Source organism: Callorhinchus milii, unplaced genomic scaffold (genome assembly GCF_018977255.1).
Source record: "Callorhinchus milii isolate IMCB2004 unplaced genomic scaffold, IMCB_Cmil_1.0 Scaffold6, whole genome shotgun sequence".
Lineage (NCBI taxonomy): Eukaryota > Metazoa > Chordata > Chondrichthyes > Chimaeriformes > Callorhinchidae > Callorhinchus > Callorhinchus milii.
Genome location: NW_024704747.1, coordinates 18,752,922 through 18,775,493, shown reverse-complemented (window position 1 = coordinate 18,775,493; position 22,572 = coordinate 18,752,922). Strand labels below are relative to the sequence as shown.

At 40.6% G+C, this 22,572-nt stretch overlaps 1 protein-coding gene across 1 annotated transcript in view; it reads right to left on the bottom strand.

Moving 5' to 3' along the window:
- The window catches only part of LOC103182948 (spermatogenesis-associated serine-rich protein 2), a 45,204-nt gene that overhangs the window by 10,346 nt on the left and 12,286 nt on the right, over positions 1–22,572 (bottom strand). Inside the window, exons 2-8 of the mRNA XM_042336229.1 lie at positions 10,106–10,172; positions 9,074–9,182; positions 8,547–8,596; positions 8,198–8,459; positions 7,041–7,226; positions 5,819–5,944; positions 4,701–4,836 (exon numbers count right to left, since the gene is read on the bottom strand). Of these exons, the coding sequence (XP_042192163.1) occupies positions 4,701–4,836; positions 5,819–5,944; positions 7,041–7,226; positions 8,198–8,459; positions 8,547–8,596; positions 9,074–9,182; positions 10,106–10,144 (908 nt within the window). The 5' untranslated portion in view covers positions 10,145–10,172. The remainder of the gene's footprint in view (positions 1–4,700; positions 4,837–5,818; positions 5,945–7,040; positions 7,227–8,197; positions 8,460–8,546; positions 8,597–9,073; positions 9,183–10,105; positions 10,173–22,572) is intronic.

Genomic DNA, 22,572 nt, shown 5'->3' with positions numbered 1-22,572 from the left:
ATCAAACGCACAGCTAAATAAAACCACAAGGAGATTGGTAGTGGGTTTAATTTTACAAACCAGCCCAGCCAGGCGGTGACTTGAAATTTCACTATTTACTACAAGTTGAAGAATCTCTGAAGCTTGCCGTGATCTAGGAGGAATGCTGCTTCCTCTCCCGAAGCTGAACTCTTTGTACCTCAGACTCCAGCGGGATGAATATTAAATTGTGTGATTGCTCATGTTGGTGAAGCTATTGTTATGGTGGGGGAACAGCATAACTGTATATAACTACTTATGAAGCCGCATATAACTACCTACTCCATCTCACCCAATTACATAGACCAGAACTCCATTATGCACTGTTATCCAAACAATGTCCAATGATCAGTGGACTTCCCAAATTATCCTTAAGTGGGTGCGTTATGACTTGCTTCACAAATCATTCTAGATTTGTTCCAGTAAATGAAGATTCAAGTGTTTGATCAAGATAAATTCTTGTGGCGTTGAGTCTAGGAATGTAACAAAGGACTTGGCAGGATGACAGTGTGCCTCAAGCAAAATTTACCAACAAAATTGCTGAGCAATATCAAGTGTGCTTCTGTCTGCACTGGCCTTTATTGTAGATATTTCAAAATCAGGCAGCTGAGTGTTGTCAAGCTTTGTAGTTTCTGTCTCCTTGCTGAAGATGTCGGTCACCCTTAGAGACTTGTCTTGTATTCGTAATATTACATACAAACTGCATTCCTCCAAATCCTGTCGCAAGAGTTGTAGGGAATCAAAGAACAGGTAGACTGAAACCAATAGGACAGACCTGCATTGGATTTTAACTGCTGAAGTAACACACTTCTCACAATTAATCTTTTAATATCCGATGAAACTCTTTATACAATGGATAGAAGGGTGAGAGGTTGTTCTAACCAAAATAGTTTTTTTTTTAACTGTGAAGGGACAAGGTTCAGTGTCCAGCACATTAATTGTGTTTGAAAGATTAGAAGAGAAAGTGAGACGATAAATAGAGAAATAATGGTTGGATGAGACACTTGGGTTTTTAAAGACTGTAGATTGCATGAGGAAGGAAGAGAGAGGGCTCACTGTATTACAGTCTTGAGGTTTTGGGCGGAATGGGGGATGGGAGGCCAGGTGATGCTGGTTAAAGGCTTTATTTTTAAAACAGCTTTTTTTTTCACAAGGTATACAACAATAACTTCATTAGACTCAATGATACAGCTTATTCTGTAAGAACATTTGAGGAGCATGTGTTGGCATAGGCATGGGCAGGGATTGCCAGTTAATACTGGATGCTTCTCCCAGTTGGGAGATCAATGGACAGCAAACATTCATTACTCTCAGACAGTTCCTGCATGGCTGATAATACAGACTTGAATCATGAATATTGATACCTGGGTCATTCCTTTCCTGGCAGAAGAATCCATATCTCTTAACGGTCACTTTATTAATGAAGAATTTGATGATGAATTTAAGGACTGTGCCCTGAGATCTGGAGGGAGGTTGTAAGTCACTATTCTGAACTTTGGGGAGAACTGAAACTGAAACTTGTCTCACCATCTGCCAGGTGTGCAAACATAACAACAACAACAACAAAACTGCATTTGTATAGCGCCTTTCATGTCGGGAGGATATCCCAAGGCGCTGGATAGACAGAGTTTCAGACCCTAGCTGGGAGTCGAGATCGAGGAAGGTGGAGGGCGGGGCGGTGGGGGGGAGTAGGGATATCGAAAGCATGATCGAAGAGGAAGGTCTTGAGATGGGTCTTGAATGAGGCAAGGGAGGGGGCGAGGCGGAGGGACTGTGGAATGGAGTTTCAGAGGGTGGGGGCAGAGTGGCAGAAGGCTTGTCCGCTAATAGTGTTGGGAGCTAGATGGGGGATGTGAAGCAGGCCGGAGCCCGCTGAGTGGAGGGAGCGAGCAGGATGATAGGGGGTTAGGAGGTCGCAGAGGTAGGGGGGAGCAAGACCATGGAGGGTTTTGTAGGCGAGGATCAGGATCTTAAACTGTATCCTCTGTGTGATGGGAAGCCAGTGCAGTTGAGCGAGGATGGGGTGATAGGGTCACGGAGCCTGGTGCGGGGGAGGACACAGGCTACAAAAAGTGATGCTGCAATTGACATCATCACAATAGGTCATTGGCATTAACAACCATGGCTTTAAAATTATTAGTGGTCTTGATACAATTAAGAGGAAGAAATTATTTCCTCTGATTGGTGAGTGGGTAACCAGTATAAGATAATAATAATCCTTGCATTTGATATAGTGCCTTATCACGAGATGTCTCAAAGTGCTTCACAGAATGTACTGTAAAGTGAATTGACCGTATATTTTGTGGGCGAAACACGGCAGTTAATTGCGCATAGCAGTGTCCCACAAACAGTCATTGATTGTTAGTAAATGAACAAATGGGAATGTTGGAAGAAATGTATTCACCACAGAATAGCTCAGGATATGGAATGCACTGCCAGGAGATTATGGTTGAGGCAGAATCCATATTAGCCTTCAAGAAGAAACTAGATAAATACCTTAAAAAGAGTCAGCTTCAGGGTATGGGGAAAGGGCACATAAATGGGACTGAAAGGATTGTTCTTGAGGTAGCCAGTATAGCCACGAAGGGCTGAATGGCATTTTTCTGTGCCACAAATTTCTATGGTTCTATGGGGAGAAATTCCTCCTTTACTCTATTGTTGGAGGGTTCAGAATTCTTGAATGTTTGAAGCCTTCTTTTAAGAACAGAAAACCAACTTCAGAGTTACAGCTTTGTACTTCACCCGGTGATCCTACTAGCAAAAGATTGCTGGGAAGAAATTCCACCTAAGTCTAGATGTTCTCTATTAATGTAGCATTTCAAAACAACCAGAATTTGGCAAATTGTCTAATTCAGTCTTAAGTTTCAACTCATTTTTCTGTATATCTTGAAAATAAGTTTACAGGAAAAATGGCTTCAAAATTAAGACTGTATTTAAGAAGGTGCCAAATTCTCTACATAAATAGAGCAAATCTAGACCCAGGTGTAATTGCTGCCCAGGTATCTGTTGGTATGCTGAAGCCAGCCATTATCAGCCACTTGTGTCAAAAAGCACAGCTGGTAGAAAGGCAGGTACGAATGTGATAAAGTCGACAGGACAAGCAAACACACTCAAATGCTAGCTTGAAATTATACCTTCATCCACTTCCAGCTGTCTGATTGATCTGAAAGTAAGGAAAGGCCAATACTTATGTCTAAGTGAATTCTTGGAATAGCTGAGGTGCTGTGTAGCTGCTGCTTGTATTAGTAGGTTTTGTAAGAACATAACTGGAAAAGAAGGAGCTGTGAATCAGCCTGGCTCAGAGGGTGCAAAATTTGGCAAACTCTTAAATTCAGTCTACAGTGTGAAGACAGTTTTCTGTAGACATTAAAAAAACCCTTACAAAAATACCTTCAAAATTGACACTGCATTTAAGAATTTTTCAAGTTCTGTGCACTCCAGAGAATGGAGGTATGAAAATTCCACGGTTTAACACCAACAACAACTTGCATTTATATAGTGCTCCTCACGTAGGGTAGCATCTCAGAGCGCTTGACAGTGCTGGAGCACATCGCCAAGCTGGGGGGAAGGGGAGGTGACCGTAGGCACGGTCGAATAGGAAGGTCTTCAGGCGCGACCTGAAGATGGCGAAGAAAGGGGCAAGGCGGAGGGATAGAGGAAGAATGTTCCAGAGTTTCAAGGAGCTCTGACGTATAAACACCAACCAACGCCCAACAACAGTTAATTTCTGATGTTATTAAAGCTCTGAGAGCGTTATTACCATTGAAAGAACGTTTACATTTAATGTGAGTGCACTGGAGCCAACAGCATGGGTTGCATTTTGAAATCATCTCCTGGAGCTATTTTAGAGAAAGGGGCTTGGAGTGGAATTGATGCCCTTAAAATTGAATTTATGCTGCACCTTCAGCGATGAGGTAAAACAGGAAGCTGCTAACTGTGCGGCAGAAGTGACGCATCACTGCTTCTGCACTCTCTTTGTCATGGCCAAGTCTGAGAATGTTACTAGTCTTCAGATGGGCACAGGTAGGAAATGTAAAAGAAAGTGCTCGCCCTATAATAATTGGATTTACCAATCACCAGGAGTTTCTCCCATTGTGCGAGCTAATAATCCCGATAAAACTGGCCATTCACTTCATGGCTGTTTGTGGGAGATTGCGGTTTGCAAATTGGCTACTGTGTTTGCCAAATATTACAGTAAAATCCTGTGAAGTATTTGGAACACATTTCAACAATGAGCTAAGGTGTTAAATCAAATATACGGATAATTATTAATATTGTTCGCACTGCTGAAAGCGAAATCTCAACCACTTATCATTCTCGCCCAGTGGGAAAAATCAACAAAATTAGATTAAACTTAAATGATTAATTATTCCAATAAATTGAAGAAAAACTGTTTGAGGATTTCCTTAGTGGCATGAATTCTTGTGATGGAATTAACTAATCGAAAATAACTATGATTAAAGTATTCATTGAATTTTAAAATAAAAGTAACTTGATGTTAATTACGGACCAATTTAAGATCATTAATATTAAATCCAGTTTAATAATATTACGCTGTAGATAGTTGAAGTATATTAACCACCTTTATGAGAACAGAGACCAGCAATCTCTAAATTACAAGGCTTTTAAATAAACCAGGCATGGCTTTTCCTTGTTTACATCTCAGACCATAAAGCACTTACCAGGTCTGGAGCTCACCAAAGGTAACCTTAATCTTCTTCACCGAAGCATCCATTTCCTCTTTGATCAGGAGCTGATACCTGGCCAGCGAGACTGTACATCTCTGCAGGTCTTTCATCGACTTTTCAATGTAAGGACCTGTTGTGAGACATGGGGAGATTAGTGCTGCACAGCTTACTGAGATCTCTCAGGAGTTTGCCAGTTTTACTCCCTCCCACACTGTATTTATAAGTTGCCTTTTAAAAGTTCTTGGTGAATTTTCTGATTGAGGGTTGTGGAAGCTGGAGAGTGGAATGGCTTCTCATTACACACAGGCTATATGAATAGTAAAGCTTTTACTCTGGCCCCCACCCCTACTAAGTCTGTTAATCTCAAAACGCACTCCAAAGTGAGAGGAGGGAGTAACACTCATTTCTCCATGTTATGTGTAATATTTCTGTTTGCTACACCAGCATTTTTGCAGCCTCTCTTATTTGCTGAGGTTTATTGGCAAGGTCCAAATAGAGTTGAGACTTGAAAGGGAAATTTCAGGACAGACACAAGGAAATCTTTCATTACACAGAGAGTAATTAACAAATCGAACAGTGATTGAACCCACAACACTGGACTAATTTAAAAAGCAGCTTGATGCTCTGATGGAAAGATAGGGGGGTTTGGGGGTGGTTTGTTGCAGGGATGAGATCCAATGGGCCGAAGGGCCTTCTTTAGCCGAACCCATCTTGTGATCCTGTGATCTTGTGAGAACAACTGTCAGAGTGAAGACTTTTGCAAACGGAGCCTCATGAAACTGCTCTTTTTAACGACAAAGAAACCAAACTCGCTTCCCAGCAAGATTCGGGCAAAGAAAACCATTTCGCCAGAATATCAGCCTTGCCACCTTCCTATTGCAGCAGCAAGCAGTTTGTTAAATCCAAAACCCTGGCTTGAACTACTCTTTTTGATAACCCATTCCAGCTGTTGATTATTCTTGGCTCTACGCTGTTCCAATTTCTTGGTGCATTTGAAGGATGTCAGTGCTGTGGAATGAAAGATTCACTTTTTGCAATCCAGAGTGATATTAATGAGTGGGACTGATATAAATTTTGGAAAACCCACCTTGTGAAGGGAAGAGTGTCATCACTTCTGACAAACTCTTCATTCATGTACTGGAGTTTCTGCCTTGCAAATACAGAATTCTTGACACCAATGGCCCCTTTAAGAAACGGACCACTGAAGAAACTACCATAAATACTCAGGGCGACAGAGTCTGGGCCGCACATGGAGACAGAAAGTTAGCAGTTAATCCCCTGGGATTTATTTGCCTCGTTTCCCTCAGCATTTCATTCCTCCCATGACCGTACTCTCAAAACTCTTGGCACTGCATTCTAAAATGCAGCTGCGCTCAGCTTTTTTGGTATAATAATAATAATCCTTGCATTTGATATAGCTCCTTATCATGCCTTTGAGACATCTCAAAGTGCTTTACAGGATATACCGTAAAGTGGTTTGACTGTGTATTTTGTGGGGGAAACACGGCAGCCATGCAATGCCCTACAAACAGTTATGGAGTGAGTGACCAATTTTATTTGGGGGATTATTAGCCAGGACACTGGGAGAAACTCCTCTTTTCGAATAGCGACATAGGATCATTAACGGCCACCAGAACAGGTAGACGGGACCTCGGGATGAAAGGTCAGCCTATTCTGGCAGAGGTGAATGATCCCATATTATTTAGAAACCACAAGGAAAACATTCCTGGTGACCAACCTCAAACCAGGTTCCATACATTCACTGCCTTGGTCATAGCTGGGGCGATCATGAACTTTTACAATAATACTGCCCCTGTTGGAAGCGTTAACAAATGATTTGAGAGAACATTAATGGGAAGGGGGCAATGGATTATTGACTATTGAACTTTTTTTTTTTGGTCAGCCGGGTGTCACATGCGGAAACCCATCACCATGTATCCAAACCAAACTGAGAATTCCAAGCTTCTCACCCATCCATGGAAATTCCACTGATAGATTGTTGGAATGGAATTTGCACTCTCTCCCTGGAAGTACACATCCTGCTTACCTAATTCCGGAAAGTATTAGGCGCAGGTTGGCAAAAGCCAAGGCTTGGGGACCCCAGAGTGTGCGATGGGGTAATTGCTGGAGTCTAACCAGCTAAAACCACATAGCTTGCTATTGATAGCACTGTCTGGCAAGCTGTGTGTAACAGATGTCTGTCTGGCCTCTTGTCCAGCTAGGGCTTTGGCTTGCAGGGTTAAGAGGAGCTGAGTGGGATGACCCCCTCAAACTCGGGTTTATACCTGTATTAGAATAAATTCATTCCTTTTTGACAAGAAGTGATTCTGTTACCTCGCTTCTTGTTTGACGTCGAGTCTCCTGGTGTGGCTGGAGAGAACGTGGTGGATGCATGGAACCCAAATGGTGCTCTTGCCTTTGGCTTGTTAGCTGGAGTGACTGGCTGAGGTTTCGGAGCTTCGATCAATGACTGAATCACTGGTCCTGAGGGCGGCTTCTCACCTTCAGGACTGAGGCCGACTGCATGAACATTGAAAAGTTAACAATTTTAATGCCGGTTTCCTAAAAAGAGCCAGAATCAATAGCTATTAATTCTTATTTGCGGAATCTCAATTTCGTATTTTTTTAAAGATCAAAAAGAATTTGCATTTTTATAGCTCGTTACCACAATGGAACATCTCGAAGTGCTTAACAAGCTATTGTTATCAGGTGCGAGCACCAGCCTGCTTCGTGTTTCCCACCCTATTCTCATCAATGGATGGGCTTGCAGACATTCTGCCCTCGTCTCTGGAACTCCATCCTGGAGTCCTTCTGATTTGTTCCCTCCGCACTTTCAAGGCATGTCTTAAAACGTACCTCTTTGACCGCACTTTCAGTCATCGTTCCCCTCCCTCTCGGCTCCCACCCCTATCTCAGGTGTCCATCCAGCACAGTAAATGTGTTTTGAGACTCCCTACAACCCTACCTACCTGATTATTGAAAAATAGCCTCTCTCCAAAAGATACATCAGATGAAATAGGACTGGGCTCAGAGATGATGCCCTCCCCACTGCACCTCCAAGGCCAGATAACCTAGAACTCTCATTGAACCATCAAGGTATTTGGACAAAATCTTGGAGGTCAGTAGACACCCTTGAAGCATTACCCCTGCCTGTGCCTGTGTCTTTGGGGCAGGAGAAGGGAGAAAACACAACCAACAAAGTACCGTTTCTTCACAATGCAGTTCTGAAGCTCGTTTTGTTTTGAAGTGAAGCTCCATGTCATTATTTTTCAAATGAGCTAGTATTGTTGGGTTTCTTGTACCACACCCCCACCACCTTAGCCTCACCTTCCATCCCTCCTGATCCCAACCCCCCAGTTCGGGTCCAAATCCTTAAATGTCCAGCGTCTTGGGGGAACTTCTTGATGTGAAACGTGCTACAAAATTTGTTCTTTTTTTTAAAAGAACTAGCAGTGTGGAAAGAAACCGTACCCTGGGAGGGAGCAACTAACCTGTGTTATTTCTCTGTGTTATTTGTAGCCGGTGCAACGCTAGCTCCAGGGTTTCCTTCTCCGGGTTGGAAACAGTCTCCAGTGTCTCGTTGAGGGATTCCACCGAGGAGCCGTCGTTAGCCGACCCATTGCCATGATAACCATTCAGCCCACCTTTGGGCCTGGGGAGTTCGACTGCAGTTTCTGGTCGGTCACCATGTCCCCGCTCGTCCTTCCCTGACTCGCTATCCGGTTTGGGTTTGCTTTTCCTCTTCTTGTTGTGCTGGGCAGAGGAAGTGTCGGATTATTCATGCAGCCAACCAGTCAGTTGGCTCAGAACGTATCCAAGGAGGTGAGCTTTAAGACTTACCTTCTTTTTGCCTGGTATGTTCCACTCTCTCAAAACCACGACTGCACTTCCTGAACAAGAACAGAAAATGCACTAATGAACAGGAGCAATTCCTAACATAACGTAACTGCCCCACAGAGCATTGCTGTAGAGGATAGGACGACCGGGGGAGGGGTGGGGGGTTAGGGCAGGGAGGGATGTCTCTGAGGCCAACCGAGGATCCCACCAATATCCAGGGGACATGGAGGACTCCTCTCTGAGCGAGGATTATGTTAATGTCTCGCCTCAAAAGCCTCTGGGCTCTTACTTCATTGTAGATTATTTGCTGATTTTCGATGTCAGCAGATGCAAGGTGGCAGGTGTGACATTTGTGCCATATCTTAAAGTCATCTTTAAAATAAGGAAATACTGAACTGAATACGTGGGAGTCTTGGCAGAATGCTTTTACACCAGTTGCAAGGCTCACTGACACTAAAGAAAACAGCCTGCATTATTCCTTTATGCAAAAGCACAAACGTGTAAGGCCAACTAGAATTATATCTCCTTACCATCCACGAAGGCCTGAACTGCTTTGTCCACGTTGTTTTCAAAGTGTTGCAACACTAGAACTATTTCATTGTTACTTCTGTTTGGCACCACTGTTCGAATGGCACTGATCTGCAAAAGGAAACAGACTCTTTAAGAACAACAATCATAACAATAACACCAAATTGCATATATTATATACATTTCCAAGGTGCTGGACAGTCCAAGGTTTGCACACAAGCTGGGTTTTTGATTTGGGAGGGGTGGAGGTCAAAGTGGGAAGGGAAAAAGATGACCAAAGAAATGGTCAAAGCTGAAGGTCATGAGATGGACCCTGACCCACCTAAACAGTCAATACTCATTTCATTTGAAAATATGTCCCTCCTCACAAGGCCATGCACCCTCTTTTCATCTTTCATTTTAGTCTTAAACCTACATCCAAATTGCTGCCAATGGCAATGTTGACCTCTCTCCAGAAGGTGTCTAACTGGAGATGAGTAGTGGCTGACTGTCCAAGATTCATTTCCTTCCCTTCTGCAGATAAATGCTTGGACTTGGCTCAGCACCTCCCAATCCAGGGCAAACTCAGATCTAACTTATGTCACCCACTATAATTGTGCTCCAGAACTCAGAAACACAGCGTCACACTGCAGACATCTTGCACAATCACAAGAGAATCTTTATTATGTTTAGGAAAAAAATAGAACAATTGGGGATCAAAATATGATATTTGAAAATTAGAGTTTCAGATCACATTGGGCTATCTACTTCTGGGCTATTTCTTGATTGAGAAATAAACACAATCAGAATTTTTCCTCAGTAATTTAATCAAATTTTGGAGCGAGTCCCAAAGTTTAATCTGCAAATCAGAGTGCACTGTAATTATAGCAATTTCTTGTTTGCAAATATCGAATTTTCAACCCTCTTGTCAATTTAGCATTCTGTATAGAATTGCAAATTTGTGCATTGCATAAGACATAAAGCTTCCATACAGCTTTCATACTTTTGGGGGCCACAAACAATAATAAAGATGAGCTTTTGCCTTAGATTCATACCTTCTCCTTGAACCTTTGCTGAGTATTGGTCTGAGCCATTGTTCTCCTGTGGTAATCCCAGTCAAATCTGCAATTAATATAAGAAAGGTCAACATTCAAAATGTTTAGCTTGGCCAAAGTTGCATTTCCTCCAGCTATCCTTGCTTATAACAATCAATCCTGAATCCCACTGCACCCAATCCCATTTCTGGACTTCCTTCTTGTTCCTTGCATGAGAATCTACTTGGAAGAGATGTCAAACTATTTCACACACTCATGGTTAATTTCTAATCATTTTTCATTTCTTCATTACCCAAACGTACACTTTTGCTACGTGATAAGGCGCTATATCAAATGCAAGAATTATTATTATAATAAGCTGTTACCAGTGATTCAGCATTTAGTTATCATTTACCATGACTATCAGGCAATGTTTACTTTGCCTTTTCTGAATATACTGTGCTGTCTCTCGGTACATCACTTAAAAGGAACTGGTGTAAGCGGACTAAAACGCTTTCATTGCTTTCACATCAATTAGTCAACTCTTAACAGGAGTCATTTCAGCTAAGAGCCCTATTTCTGCTGGAAATTTTCCAGTAACTTCACAGTCATTGACTTCAATGAGATGCTTATAACAAGTGTTTTTTAAGGTCTTTCAAGGACCTTAACCCAGTCCAAACTTATTTCCTACTCCAGTGCACTGTGTTACTGCCTAATGCAATCATTTCTCCGTGTGTGATATCCCAAATATATTTGCATTAGTTAGCTGCTCATGAATATTACCCTCAGGATTATCAATGGCTTAAAATAGATTATGCTGTAAAGGGGAAAAATGTGCAAAACTGACTGATCCTACCTTCTAACAATTCAGAATAAATTCTAAGTGGGCACAATACAGAGCTGACACTCTACTGCCTGAAGCATTTTCACCTGACCAATTTGCTCTCATGCTTTCAAGTCAAAGCGCTTCACCTGGCTGCTTGGAGCTCCAAACAGAATTTCTGAGTTTCTAGACAATAACTTTACAAACTGAGATATTGTTGAGAGCTATTTCAGCCACCTGGTTACTTAATTATGTGTGCATTAATTCAGCACGTCCACACTGTATGACCGCAAATGCTTTCAGAACATTCCCCCAAATGAGAACGCCAGCACTTTCTATTTCAAAGAAAATTATTTTAAAAGCAAACTAAAGGATAGATGGAAAATAAATGACCACTTCTCTTCCCTTCCTCCACCTGTGTGGATGGAGCAACCTTGCCAAACATTGCCAGTGAGTGACAGTTCTTTTACTATTAATCCTTACATTTGATATCACACCTTTCATGTTGGGAGGATGGCTGAAAGCACTACACAAGATATACTATAAAATGTAATAACTGTATTTTGTAGCTGAACATGGTAGCCAATTTTCACATAGTGTAATGTCTCACAAACAGCTATGAAGTAAATGACCAATTTTATCTGGAAGATTATTGTCCAAGACACTGGGAGAAACTCTTCTCGTTTCAAATAGTGTACTGCTGTGAGTTCTTTAACATCCACCTGAGCAGGCAGACAGGACCTTGGTTTAACATCTTACTTGAAGCACCTTCAACAATGCAACATAATGCCAGCTCTGCACTGGAGTATCAGCCTAGACTATGAGTTGAAATTCCCGACATGCATCTTAAACCCATAACTCAAAGGTGAGAGTACTACCCTTCTGACTCAAAGGTGAGAGTACTACTACCTGAGCCAGGCTAACACACCTGGTTCAGGGAACCAGGGGCGATACCTAGGAAGCCATTGTGGCTGGTCAATCTATGCAAAGAATAGAGGGGAATATAGGTTAAAACAGAAAGATCCAAAGTCAAAAGTCAAAGTCAAAAGATGGGACCTGCCACTATTTTCCTGCATCACAGGTGGAGTCCTGTAGCTCAGTGGTTAGAGCACTCGCTTTGCAAGTGAGAGACCTGAGTTCAATTCCAGGCAGGGCAAAACCTTGGGCAAGTTTCCTTACTCCACACGCCTAATAATAATCCCTCCAAAACCAAAAACAATAATAAATTGGTCATTTTCAATCTACGACTGTTTGTGGGACATTGCTGTGCGCAATTGGCTGCCGCGTTCGCCCACAAATATAGAGTCAATTCACTTTACAGTGTGTTCTGTGAAGCGCTTTGGGACGTCCTCCCGACCTGAAAAGCGCGATATCAAATGCAAGGATTATTATTATTATCACAACATCTATTGCTTTACATTGTTAGACTATGTATCTTGCTGTAACACATGAGCATTCTTTACCGTTGCATTGTAGTGTGAAGTTTATGTGCACGGAAGGAAAATAGGTTATTCAGGGTGAACTGAAAAGATTCAGAGTGAACAAGAATTAATTCCACCCATCTGTCTGTCAAAACAGGAAATGTGCTCTCCTTTCACTTTAGAAGCATTACTGGGCAGCCTTTCATGCCAAATTTTTCATGGAAAGTCCTTGCCTTCAAATTCCTCAATCCAGAGCGTACCATCCAAACATAATTTGAAATCAAACCAAACTCTCATTCTATGTTTTTAAAGCAGTAATAGGCTTCATGGGAACTGGTCGGCTGAAGCATTGTACTAGTGTACTTTTCTTGTGCCTCTGGGACCTGGCTGGGAATATATGACTTCAGGTTGATGGAATTAAGGTCTCCTCACTCTAATTACTGTCTGATTCCTCTCAATCCAGCATCAGGTGACTTCAAGGTCTTGGGAAAAAAAAGCCCACAAGTTGTCAGTGTGCAGCCAGCCTCACACACTGAGGCCTCATGGAATAATAATAATCCTTGCATTTGATATAGCGCTTTTCACGTCGGGAGGACGTCCCAAAGCGCTTCACAGAACACACTGTAAAGTGAATTGACTGTATATTTGTGGGCGAACGCGGCAGCCAATTGCGTACAGCAATGTCCCACAAACAGTCGTAGATTGAAAATGGCCAATTTAATAATTGTTTTTGGTTTTGGAGGGATTATTATTAGGCTCTGTGTGGAGTAAGGAAACTTGCCCAAGGTTTCGCCCTGCCTGGAATTGAACTCAGGTCTCTCACTTGCAAAGTGAGTGCTCGAACCACTGAGCTACAGGACTCCACGTCCTGTGACATGGTAAGATGTACAGATGTTCTACTTATCTTTGAGGGAAGGCGTGGCTTTGGGATGGTTCCCTGAGTCTGATGTAGCTTGCAGTGGAGAGGATGATGTCTGTGAGAAACATAGTTTTTCAGCAACTACAAATGAGTACCTTCATGAGCTTTGTAGCATGGGTTCAAATGAATGCTATAAATTGAGAATGTTACAATGCAATGAATGGCAGAACGGAAATAAGGCAATCTGTGAAAAGGAAACCATATTAATAGGAAAACCTTCCCTTCAACCTCAAAATGAGAAGATATGAAAGAGGGAGATTATTTAAAAATACTTAATGGATTGCAAATAGGACAATTTTGTTTTGTTCTCTTTTTTTAATCTATTTTCCCAGTCAGAAAGTTGAAAGGGCATTAACCGAGATGTTAGGTTGGCAGATAACATTTCAAACTCTGCAAGTCTCGTCTCAAATGTGGCATTTCCACTGACTGCATTTTCAATTTTCTCACTGGAAGGAAAATAGATTAAAAAAAATCAAAAAAATGTAAGCGTTTGTGCTATCATGGGCAATTTTTCTGCAATGGTTTCAGTCTGTGTTATTCTTTTATTTTAGGAAATACTGAAACACAGGCAGGAATTTCTACTTTATAAAAGCTTAAAATTATGTAAAGTTAGACTCCAAAGAAAGGAATCCTGTACATTATTTCAACTTACACTATACAATATGTATTTTTCTTCACTCTTAAGAGCCGTTTACAATTTGGAGCTATTTGACACAAGTATCACATTGATACCAGTACCTTCCATGTCCCTCCATCCATATTACGGAAAATGTCATACTGGACATGGTGACAGATCATTATCTGCCCTGGAAATGACAGCACTGACACCGATCCTCCGGACGTCTAAATACATTTAAACACTTGTACTGAATACAATTAAGTAGTTCCAAATACAATTATTGTCATTCTTCCACACGTTTCAGTTGTCCGTCAATGCACTGTGTAAAAAAAACATTTGTGTAACGGGACTTTGTGGAGACCCTATACATTTACTCAATTGTTTTCTCATTTCAGAATATCCAGCCTAATCTGGAAGCATATTTTAGGCATTTTTTCAAAAAATTGTTTCTAGAATTTCAGAATGAATTTAAGAATTTTCCACAATTCTGCTTCCTCTTAAACTTCAAGACAAAATGGTCTTGTGGATTAAAACCAGGTAGAATTTTGAGTCCACTGAAAGTGGTTTGAATTGCCTTGTTTTGTGCCCAAATATTCAGTGGTTCTAGGAAAGAGTTATTAGCAAACCGTTCTCTGCGTTTGTAAAAATTTACATAATTTGAATAATTGGACTGAAGCATAGAGCACAAGGTGAACTGTAATAATGTCATAATTATGTAAATGTATTCGTCAAGTGGATTGCTATACATTTTCCAGGAGGGATAAGGGCCGTAAGGTTTGTGCATCCTGCAGTACATGACTTTGCAAAAGCTCAGCGCTCTTCATTTTTCCTCTTCTAGTTTCTTCTTTTTGCTCAGCCATATTCTTATCTATTTATGGGACAATGCTGTGAGTAAATTGGCTGTGGTTTTTGCATACAAAATACAGTCACCACACTACAGTAAATCCCGTGAAGCACTTTGACGTGAAAGTATGCTATTTCAAAGAAATGTGGAGCATTTCTCCAATACAACTTGATTTATATTTCCCACCTAACACAAATTGAGCCACAAATTAAAAATAATTGACTATTCATCTCATTGTTGTTCATTGAACGCTGCGGGCACAGATTAGCTGTCGCGTTTGCCTGTATAACAACATTTACTTTCATTGAATTTTGCAAAGGACTTGAAGGCATTTGCTTTTATGTGAATGGGCTATATAAATGCAAATTATCATTATTTCGTACTCCACCAACATTGTGACACAAAGCAAGACTACAAACACCGACCAAAGGAGAAAAATAATGGAAGTTCTTCTGCTTTTGTACATATCGAAATTTCTTAGCATTTGCTATACAGATATCATGTGCGTCTCACATACTCTTAACTTGGATCTGTTAAGATCTGAGCACAGACATTGAAATGTATACTAGTGGCATAAGGCAAAGTACTAATGAGCCTCCATGATCGCCTTTAAGAGGATTTCTTGTGGGAAGATTGTTGCAATTAAGCAAAAGAGCTACACAAACTAAAGGCAGTTAATAATAATACTCCTTGCCTTTGACATACGTTGCTGAGGCAACTCAAAGTGCTTCACAGGTTATATTGTGAAGTGAATTGACTGTATATTTTGTGGGCAAAACACCCACAAAATCTGAATATACTGAGATACAGGTACATGACTGGGCCACGGACTGTGTAAAATACTGATAAAAGCAACGACTGCTACAATAAAAGTCACAATGCATGCACATCCTCAAGTCCACTGTTACCAGTAAATAGCAGATGTTTTAAAATGATACTGTTCGAGAGAAACAACAGTTACATTTAATAATCCCAAGTTTCTCTAGATGTCCTACTTACTCAGTTTAAACAGGATTAAGTGGAATACCATGCGCTCTGCGGCAGCAGAAAATTGAAGTGGCAGACTGCAGCTACAGAGAAAGGCAATTCTGAATGGATGTTCAAAGGGGACAGCACTCTTAAAGCTATGAGTTAATCTATCACAATTTTTTTATTGTGACTCTCCTGTAACCTATTAATAAATGTACAGGATTGATAAATGATATTAACATTTTCACCAACACGATAGTATTTATATTTTGCGCTTTCACATTCAGTGAGTTGGAGCCACTTGGGTTGGAACACATTCAATGGCCTGGAGAGACTGAATTTCCCCCATTGCTCACATTTACTTCAATAAGGCAGATTGTAACTGGTACAGAAGCTCTCCTGCATGTCTATTCCATCTATCGCAAAGGTAGCCTGAATTTGCGAGTCATTTACAACCATACTTTGTAACAAATTTCGAGCTCGATTGCTGATGGCTGGTCCCAGCAGGTTTGTTAAGCTTTTTTTATGAATTAGTTAATGACATCAAACAATCTTTTAAAAAATTTAAACCATCTGGCATCTCTTAGGAAACTCTGAGCAGCAGTCGTTTACAGTTAAGCTGGTCTGGTAACAAATGAGTCTTCTATTGAACAGAATAAATATTATGGGTCCCTGGGCATGTCTAATTACCCTTCACTAGCTTCAGCTTTCTTACAGACCAAGACTCTGTAAAGCTTTCTTGACACCTATTGAAAATCCATTCCCTCTCCCTTTCCTGTGACTTTCCGTTGTTCCTCATTCAAACTGAAACTGTCTTTATCAATATTGGAAAAACAATCAGAGCAGAGCAGATTCCTCTAATGATTCCACTGTAACATTAAAACATGCATGTTTCCTAGGCTCCGAAAAATAAAGTACCACAACAACAATTTGGACTTCTATAGCAATCTCCACGCAGGGTAGTGTCTCAGAGCGCTTAACAGTGCGGAGCCTGACTCCGAGCCGGGAGAGGTGGGAGGTGGCCGTATGCACAGTTGAAGAGGAAGGTTTTCAGGCGGGACTTGACAAAGGGGAGCAAGGTCGAGGGATTGCGGGAGAGTGAGGGAAAGTAACCAGTTTAACTCATGTTGAATGGCTAAACTCGTCATCTGAGTGTTTCCTTTAGGGAACTTACCCTGTTCAGGTCTATTGCTGCTGGGTTTAGAGCAATCACGTACATAAGAATTAGAGTGAATAGCTCCAGTGAAGGAGCTGACAGCTCGATGGGCTGAATGGCCTACTGGGTGTTGTCATGTCTGTGATTCTAACACAATCCTATCACGAGGATGTGTCTTTCATCAAACAAGTCCAGCATTATTCTTATGTAGTTGAGCTTTTGTGAAGGCGGACAGGACCTTGGTTTACACTTGACTGCAAAAGAACAGCACCCTTGACAATCCAGTGCTTCCCCAGCACTACATTTGAGTGCTAGCCTATACCATGAGCTCCAGGTCCCAACTTGGCGTTTGAACCCACAACCTTTTGACTCAGAGGCAAATGTGCTACCAACTGAGCCACTCCGACTTAAGTTTCATTCATGATTTTAAATTGTGGGGGCAGTAAGAAAACCTGTAAAGAGAAAAATAACATTCACAAGAGGCATCGAGAGGCTAAACAGTTGGTCAAGTAAACATGTTTAATGTCAAATTCAAACCAATATTTACAAACACACTAAATATTATGTTGCACTGTGAAGGTGATGGAAAATAAGGAACTGGTGATGGTGATTTTTCACCCAGTCTGAAAATTCCTCAGCACTGTAGTTTTAAATAGAATAGATAATAATAGATTCACAATAAATAGAATTACAAAGCACATCATTCAGAAGAAGCCTTCTTCTGTAATCAACTTTATTGGTGGCATTGTAACTCAGCATTGTGCAGTTAGGAACATGAAGGTTCTGAAAATGACCATTGGTTGAATTTACTACATAGAATTACATAGAATGTATAGCACCAATACAGGTTATTAGGCCCAATTCGTCTGTGCCAGTGTTCATACTCCACATCAGTCTCCATCCCCTCCTAATACCGTCTCCCTTTCCTATTCTCCTCTAATCTCTTTTCCCTTATGTATCTACTTTCAAATTAACTACTGTAATCGTATCTCTCACATCTCTCAATGGACTTACTTGAAAATACAGTAGTAATCTGTTTGGTTATCACACAGTAAATGGAAGGTAGATACTCTTATAAGAGCAGAGAAAAGATAATTCCCAAGCCCAAATGACTCGACTATGAAAGAAACCAAAAACATACCGTGAAAAGGAAATATGATTATTCTCTTTGATTTGAATTTTGATTCTGGGTGTTTTTTTTTAAAAGACATAAAATACCTTTAGAATAACAGATGCTGCTAGAGATTGTAAAGAAGGTAGAAATTAGATCCTGTCCCCGTTCCCTCCCAATCTCCCTCGCGTTAATGTTCATGTTGAGGGATCTACTCGGAGATTGAAATTTTCAATTCACTGATATTCATTGTAATTAATTTCCCAATGTCCTCACTTGCCCTTTGCTTGCTGTTTCTTTGCCCGTTACTTACCACTGTATATATTCCAGTTCTTCACTTACATGGTACCTTTTGTCTCTAGCTTGATACCTTGAGAATAAAAAAAATCTGCCTCATTGGATCCAATGTACAGTAAAGCCATATAATAATAATGCTTGCATTTGGTTATAACATCGTTGAGAATTCTCAACACATCTCACAGGATATATTGTAATTTTGTGGGTGAAATACGGCAGCCAATTGCAGACAGCAATATCCCACAAACAGGCTTGGTGTGAATGACTAATTTTTTGTGTATGTGGATTATTAACCCGGAAAGCAATCCATCAGTCGACTAACATCCAGGTTTCTACTAACTACTAAGTGAACAGAGGCATGTGGAGAAAGGAAACTTGCCTATGGTTTCACACTCCTGGGAATAGAACCTGGGTCCTCTCGCTCACGTGGCGAGCTCACTAACCACTTTGTTATGGTACTCTGTATAACTGAGACAAACACATGGCATTTAACAAGTATAAAACATTGATGAAAGCTATTTTTTAAAAAAGTTGAACACATTTTAAAACTCTTTTCCTTCTCCTTGTTTTCCCATTACTTTAATTTCTTTTATAAAAGTCCATGTAATTCACTTTTTTTGTAAACATCCATGTGCGGTGGAAGCAATTTGATTTCCTCGTACACTGTGTCTTGGGTTCCATATCTTAAGACAACAGCTTCCCCTTCAGATTAACTGTACAGCACTGGTGGTCAATTGGGTTATGACAGTAGCCGCTTGTCTACATAATGCATGGCACAAGCATTATGTAGAGTGTGTACTGCACAGGAAAAGATCTGCTGCAGTTGAATTATATATTACAGTTCTTATTTAGTACTCTGTTAGCCAGTTCCATTTCACTGCGTTATTACAGCAATCACGGCACTGACTTAAGAATATATTTTTTCTGTCAAGGTTCAATTGATTCAAAGTGCACGACTACAAAGAACCATTTAACCAAATAGAATAGTACGCAATTTATGACCCAAGAGGATTCGGCATAATAGTGTCAGGAAATAATAAAGTTCCGCATTCATATCCATGAATGATACTGATCCAAATTCAAGAGCTTTAACTGGCAGGTGAATACCCAAATTAATGCAGAGACAGGCACATGCACTCAGTATTATAATCCATCTGCAAACGAGAAACTACAGAAGCTTTCCAATAACCCGTTCATATTCTGTGCAATATGCCACATATTATTAAGCTGCTTCTTCAAAACTATTCAAATTGACCTCATGTACTTTGTCATACAGATGGTTTCTTAAGAGTGTTTGCATTTATGAAGATCAGGGAAAAGAGTGGCAGATTAAAACGAATGTTTTTTCCAGAACAATTACATTAATTTCATACCAGGTGCATGGCTCTGCACTTCTCAGTATTGTCTCTGTGAGCAGTGGAAAGGGTAGTGATATTGAGCTGCCTGATAGTGGGCCAAATGGCTTATTGCACAAAAGAGAGAGTGTCAAAGTGTGATCCTTGGGTGGAGCCAAATAAAGCGCCATCAGCAGGTTGAAGTTAATAGTGGTTTTATTTGGACACTAACCAAACACCTGTTCCAAAAGCCAAATAATAACTTTGTCAAAACCAACAGAAAATCCACAGTTCCTTCAAAACCTAAGCTGACATTTCAGTGCTGGGGTGTGTGCTTTTATTGGGAAGGTGCCGTCCTTTTGATGAGATATTAAACTGAGTTGAATTATGTATTGCCTGGTCAGGTGGATGTTAAAGATCCCATAGCACTATTCAAAGGGAGTAGGGATTTTATCCCGGTGTCCTGGCCAACAAATCCTCCATGTAAAATTGGTCAATCACTTCATGGTTGTTTGTGGAACATTGCAGTGCGCAATTGATTGCTGCATTTCACCCACAAAATACACAAGTCACTCCACTTTACAGTATATCCAGTGAAGCACTTTGAGACATCTCAATGACATGATAAGGCGCTATATCAAATGCAAGGATTATTATTATTATAAACCTGCACTGCCAAGTACAGAGTTCCTCCTTTTCACACACACATGAATTCACCATGAGTGAATTACCTCATTCTGATTTGTAATGAGGCATCAACATTCCACATGCTTCATTTAAAAGGATCTGGTTCTGCCTTTTGCATGAGCCCAGTTGTCTTTGCACTCTGTCACAGAGGGTCAAGTATGTTAAAGACAAGCAATACCCAGGACTTTAATAAAATGTAACGGGAGTCACATAGGAATCCTCACCAGATATTTATTTGTCAGGTTTTAGGTCTTACTTTTGGTCAGAAAATACAGTCATGATTGTACCTGTTGAACTTTTCAAACTGAATTGATAGTTTAGGTTTTAGCAGAACTGATTGCATCATTTAACTGCACGATTTTGTCAAATTTACAAAATGCCTCATAAGTAGAGCTTCATATAAAGAAAGAGGCAAAAGCAGTAGTGAACTGTTTGGGAATACAGTACTTGAATATAAGAGTTGTTGGTTCATGCCAGAGAGCTAAAAGGGGAAGACAACCTGTCCTCTGGTCAGAGTAGCTTGCTCCTCTGGGTCACATTTATCCGTGTAATGGTTTGTATTTTAACGCTTTTAAACAGTATTTAACAGTCAAAGAAAAGGATCCCAAGTGATTCACATTAATTCATAATTACATCAACCTGTATATGATAGCAAATAGTTAACCCAACCTGCAAATTTTGCACATACAACATATGGTTTGTTAACACAACAAGCAAATTAAACTCCTAATTAACACTGGCAATTTCACCCTCAAAATAGTACACACTGAATCAGACGGCAAATCCATCAGAAATTTTCATTAAATGAGAATTTTATCACTTAACTCTTCCCATTTTATTTTGGGTGAAATATCAGTTTGGACGGGTAATTGTGTTATACGTTTTAGTGATGCTGCTCCCCCCCAGCCCCACCCCAGAGAAGATGGTTTGTCTCTTTAACTGCAACCAAAACCCTCACAATAGTACACTGGTAATATCAGCTCCGGAGTACAGAAAGTTCATACAAGTGCAAGAGATTTTGCTCAGCACTACCCGGCTGCTTGTGATGTCATTCGCTGCTGCATATTTGCGGCTGAGCAAGACATGGTTTTAATCACTTAAATATGTTAACACACACATCTGCCCGCATGAATTTGAGAGGCGTCCAAAAGCAATCAAGAGCATCTGGAGGCTTGAGGGAAGTCTAGCTAAATGTGGGTTTAATTTTAAGAGGCTGAAGAAATGAACAAAAATGGCAAAACTTACAGCACCACCCACACATTCTGCTGAGTGTATCTCAAGCTTTTCAAGTATATTTTGAATAATGATCTTTAAAGGTAGGTGGGGAGTGGACTGAGACAAACCTCAACTCAATACAAGGATTAATTTTGCTTTGGGCACTAAAGACAAAGCTGACATGTAGGTGTCAGCCTGGCTCAGTTGTAACACTGAGTCAGAAGGGTATGGGTTTAAGACCCACATTGGGGCATTTGTTCATAGATTACACTAACCCTCTAATACAGTGTTAAGAAACGATTGTATTGCCAGAGGTGCTATCCTTTGGAGCACACATTAACCCGCCATTCTGTCTGACTATTTGGGTGGATATTAAAGATCCCATTGCACTGCTCAAAAGGAGAAGGGAGTTTCTCACGGTGTCCTGGCCAACAATTCCCCAAATAAAATTGGTCATTCACATCACGATTGGTTGTGGGGTCTGATTGTGTGCAAATTGGCTGCCACATTCACCCTCAAAAATACAATCACTACACTTTACAGTAATGCCTATGAAGTGCTTGAAGTAATAAGGCGCTGTACCAAATGCAAAAAATATTACTTTGTAAAGTTTGAACATAAAGATAATCCCACGTGTCTGTTAAAGTGTCTTATGTTCCCAAACCAACAGGACTGACATAATGTAGTTAAAAATGACTTACAACCTTGATTATAAAATCAAGTTCGGTTTGTAGGTACCAGGCAGTTGTCCATATCTGACTGACTTTTGTTTAAGATTTTTCCTGGTTGCTATTTCACAAAATGGTTCAAAAATGCTAATATAGGTCACATGCAACAAGATCCTCAAGTGAAAGCCAGCACATTCACATGTTCTATAGTCTATTAAGAGAGAGAATCAGCTTGGTTGGGCAGCAGCCGGCATTGTAGAGCTCCGTAAACATTTATAGGAATCAATAATATATTAACATGCAAAGGTCATCAAGAATTGGCAATTGCAATTGGATAATAATAATAGAATGATAACCCTTGATGTAGCGCCTTTCACATTGGGCAGCCATCTCAAAGCGCTTCACAGGATTTTACTGCCTGGAGT